The sequence below is a fragment of the Phoxinus phoxinus genome (genome assembly GCF_949152265.1).
Source record: "Phoxinus phoxinus genome assembly, chromosome: 4".
NCBI classification, from domain to species: Eukaryota; Metazoa; Chordata; class Actinopteri; order Cypriniformes; family Leuciscidae; genus Phoxinus; species Phoxinus phoxinus.
The window spans coordinates 8,330,864-8,334,589 of NC_136879.1; the positions used below are offsets into that span (position 1 = coordinate 8,330,864).

The window sequence follows — 3,726 nt, forward strand, 5'->3', positions numbered from 1 at the left end:
CAAATTTGGCTGGGTGGCTAATAACACATTTTCCTGTGGTGTGACAAACTCAGAAGACAAACTTAATTTAGACTTTACAGGGACTTTAAGTCGAATCCGTATGTTCGTTTGGTTTAAGTTGTAAGTTTTAAATCTGAATATTTGTCTGACACGAGCGCATGTCTTTGCTTCAGAAGGCCTTTATTAACCCCCGGAGCTGTGAGGAGCACACTTATGATGATAGATCCACTTTTTTGAGCTTCAAACTGATGGTTGCCATCCAGTGGCATTATAAAGCTCAGAAGCGTCAGGGTGTTTGTTGAGATAACTCTGTTTGTCTGAAAGAAAGTCAGTTACACCTAGGATGACTTGAGGGTGAGTAGATCATGGGGTCATTTTAATTTTAAAGTGAACGACTCCTTTAAGATTCAAACCTAACAAATCCTGCCTCTCGTAGGGCAAAGCGCCGAGCCGTCCGGTGGAGGACGACAGCCAATCAGAGGAGCCGGAGCCATCGTTCCCTCATGCTGGTTGGTGAACTTTCAGGCCGTGAACTCTTCATGAAGGCGTGACTTAGGGCTGCACGATTAGGACAAAAATCTAAACTGTCGATTATTCCCTTGAAATTGTAATTGCGATTTTATTAATTACGATAATCACAATTTACATTGATGTTCTGAATAGCTTTATACCAGTGGTTCTCAACTCGTTCGGCCATAATAGGACCCACATTTCGGCATGGTCATCAAGCCGCGAGTCCCGCGACCCACTTTTTTAGGAATTATATAGGCCTATAATAATACATTTGGTTCTCTGAAGTAGTCGTGATTTGCCTCTCACAACGTAACGTGCTCTAAACACTCTTAAGCACGCAGAATAATGTCAGTGGACTTTTGTAATCACGGCTTTGAACGATTACATGATCGTGGCATTCGTAATCGCGATTAGAAATGTAATGAATTGTGCCTAGCCCTAGCGTGCCCGTTTACAGCGTGTGTGTGTGTGTGTGTTGCAGTGATGCTGCTGGAGTTTCAGAGCTCTCCTGCTCAGCGTCAGCGGCGGGACGGTCTGGCTCACAGGTCAGCGCTCCGGGTCGCACAGATCAGGGCCAGACGCACGGGGACGGCACGCCTCGAGCAGCACGTGTCACACGGGCTTCCCGCCGCAGCACACGCTGCTGAAGCGGCGCCTGAACACGCCCTGAAGAGTGTTGCTGAGGTCCGGATCTGCACCGCCGCTCAGAGACGCGTGGAGGAGGCAGAGATGCTCCGGCGCACAGAGAGGTACGGCACACTGAAGACACGTCTGCTCAGCGCTAGCAAGCACACGGCCATCATTACTGCGCAAATGTGCCGATGGGCATCTCATGAAAACGGTGCAAGTTGAAAAAAACTAAACTGAAGTTATACATAGCGATGTCACGATACCAACAATCTAGTAGTTAGTACCGACACCAAAAGTACACAATAGTGCTACACGATTAATTGTAATTTCCTTGTGATCGCACTTAAATCGAGTTTGTGAGACGATGCGGCTTCTTACACATGACTAATAAACACACGACTGCCTTATTCGGTTTCATAAAAGTGTTTCAATCTTCTGTGTAAAATACATAAAATAATCACAGCCTTTTATTGTTTACACAAGTATTGCTCATTCTTAGTTAATGTTAATTTCAACGTTTACTAATATTTTTTTTCGTAATCTTGAAAAAAAAATTGTAAAGAGAAAAATTTCCAAAGTTGCACCCAGAGCACGTCATCTGCATATGTGGGAACTAAACACAACCCTGCGGAGCCCGTGTTTGACACCCGTTCTCTTGAAAATAAGCCGTTCATAAACCCTTTCTGAAAGAGTCTTTGATCCAATATATATAAAGCCGGACTTTATATTCACATGTGATGACCAATGAACCTGCGTAGTATTAAACGCTGCAGTGAAATCAACCCAAAGTGCTTTAGATCCGGAGCCCTGAACATGCTCTGCTGTGTAGTCGGTCAACAGAAGTGTGGTTTGTGTCTGAACTTCCTGTCGGGTTTCAGATTGTACAGTCAGTTAGAGGAAGTGAAGCAGCAGAAGGAGTCCCGGAGCCGCCAGCAGGCGTACGCCAGGAACCGGGAGAGAGCCAGAGACTTCCAGAGGGTGAGACGCACTCATTACACAGCCTGAGGAGGAGCATCTTGGTCACATGACATGAGCTGAAGATTCGACACGCTAGTTCTGTGTTGTACAGTTGAGATCTGTGACGCGCCTCTCTCTCTCTCTTACAGAAGACGCTGGAGAAACTGAGGGCCACACTCAAGCCGTGACGTCTGTGTTCGTCTCAATCAGATTTTAACATCTCAAGCACTTTTATTTGTATGTCTGTATGTTGTGTATTTTAAGTAAAATGTTCTTTGATTCAATAGTTGTCCGTGTCATTGTGAACATCGCTGAAAGCGGCTGGTGGTGTGATTGGAAAACACGATAGGGGCCATAAACAGCCATTCTGTTAGAACCGTGTCTTACCTAGCGGCTAGTCAAGGAGCAATCCGTCTGTCTTGTTATTTGCTAATTAGACCAGTCTTGCCACTAAACGAGATTTTAGTGGATGCATGAAGTCCGTTCTCCTGAGACCACTTCTGAAGGGACGTGTGCAACTTTACAGAAGCATTAAATTATCTGGATATGGAAGCATTGTGACCTCAGTGTGACACAAACTGGGGAAAACTCTAGCTTGCAAAAAATACACTTTGAATTGTTAGCTTTGGACCGAAACGTTGACTAAATGACAACGGTGTGTTACATAAACTCAAACAACCCTTAAAGTCTCCCTGTAGTCAATCAGTTTATCACTTTACACTCGTCTCTGATCACCAAAATTATATTATTAAACGTTTTTTTCCTTGAAAACAACATTCTTCATGCCTTTAAATAGATTGAATGTAACTCTGCACCCTTGCCTCATTTATATAGTAGACGCAGTTCTATGAATATGCAAATGAGCCCCGCCTCCACTCACTCACTCACACACACACACACACACACACTCACTCACTCAGAGATCCACTGGTTGACGATCACACGTTGATCTGATTGGTTACAAGGTAGTTTGTGACCTCAGAAACTTTCTAAGCAGAAAATACTCAGCAATGCTGTCCACTTATGAATTTACACATGGTGTGTGTTAAAGCAGATTAAAAACACCACATAGACATATAAAAACATTAAAAGCTGGGTTTTCACCACAGGGCGACTTTAAGGGTTCAGCTAGCAGGGTTGTTGTGTAACGGGTAAGATCATTGATGATGACTCATTACCATAAGGCCTATGTTAACTTTTTTTAATTTCGTTATCTATAGCATTTGCAATGAAAAATCGCAAGCTTACACGTTCAGAAACTACTACCTCCCCCCACAAACTACTCGTTTAAAGTGGTGTAATCGTCTGGTTTCTGTCAAACACAGCACATCTTAGGCTATGATCTGTAATCATATCAATTACAAGTGTGATTTTGTAGAAGGGGATCTAAACTTCACCTGTATTATATCTGCTTTTACTGGTTGAGCATTGATTACATTACTCTGAATAGACAGAGACACAGAGAGAATCAATAGGTGACGAGGAGAGTTGTCAGACGTGTTTTGCTCTGATGAGGTCTGCAGTTCACCAAAGGTCTGTGAATGGTATATTGTGGCAGTGCAGACATGACAGGATGATCCTCATTCCAGTCACGAGGTGCAGGCGTCCCACGCACGGGTGAGGCGC

At 43.9% G+C, this 3,726-nt stretch overlaps 1 protein-coding gene across 3 annotated transcripts in view; it reads left to right on the top strand.

Annotated features, from left to right (window-relative positions):
- Positions 1-2,384, top strand: part of cep295 (centrosomal protein 295) — a 33,053-nt gene extending 30,669 nt beyond the window's left edge. For 2 of the 3 annotated variants that reach the window (XM_079609817.1, XM_079609819.1), the window contains exons 27-30: positions 437-509; positions 995-1,262; positions 2,022-2,121; positions 2,250-2,384. In XM_079609817.1, coding sequence (XP_079465943.1) covers positions 437-509; positions 995-1,262; positions 2,022-2,121; positions 2,250-2,288 — 480 coding nt within the window. In that variant the 3' untranslated portion in view covers positions 2,289-2,384. The remainder of the gene's footprint in view (positions 1-436; positions 510-994; positions 1,263-2,021; positions 2,122-2,249) is intronic. The other variant, XM_079609818.1, reaches the window with a different exon arrangement.
- The last annotated feature ends 1,342 nt before the right edge of the window (positions 2,385-3,726 follow it).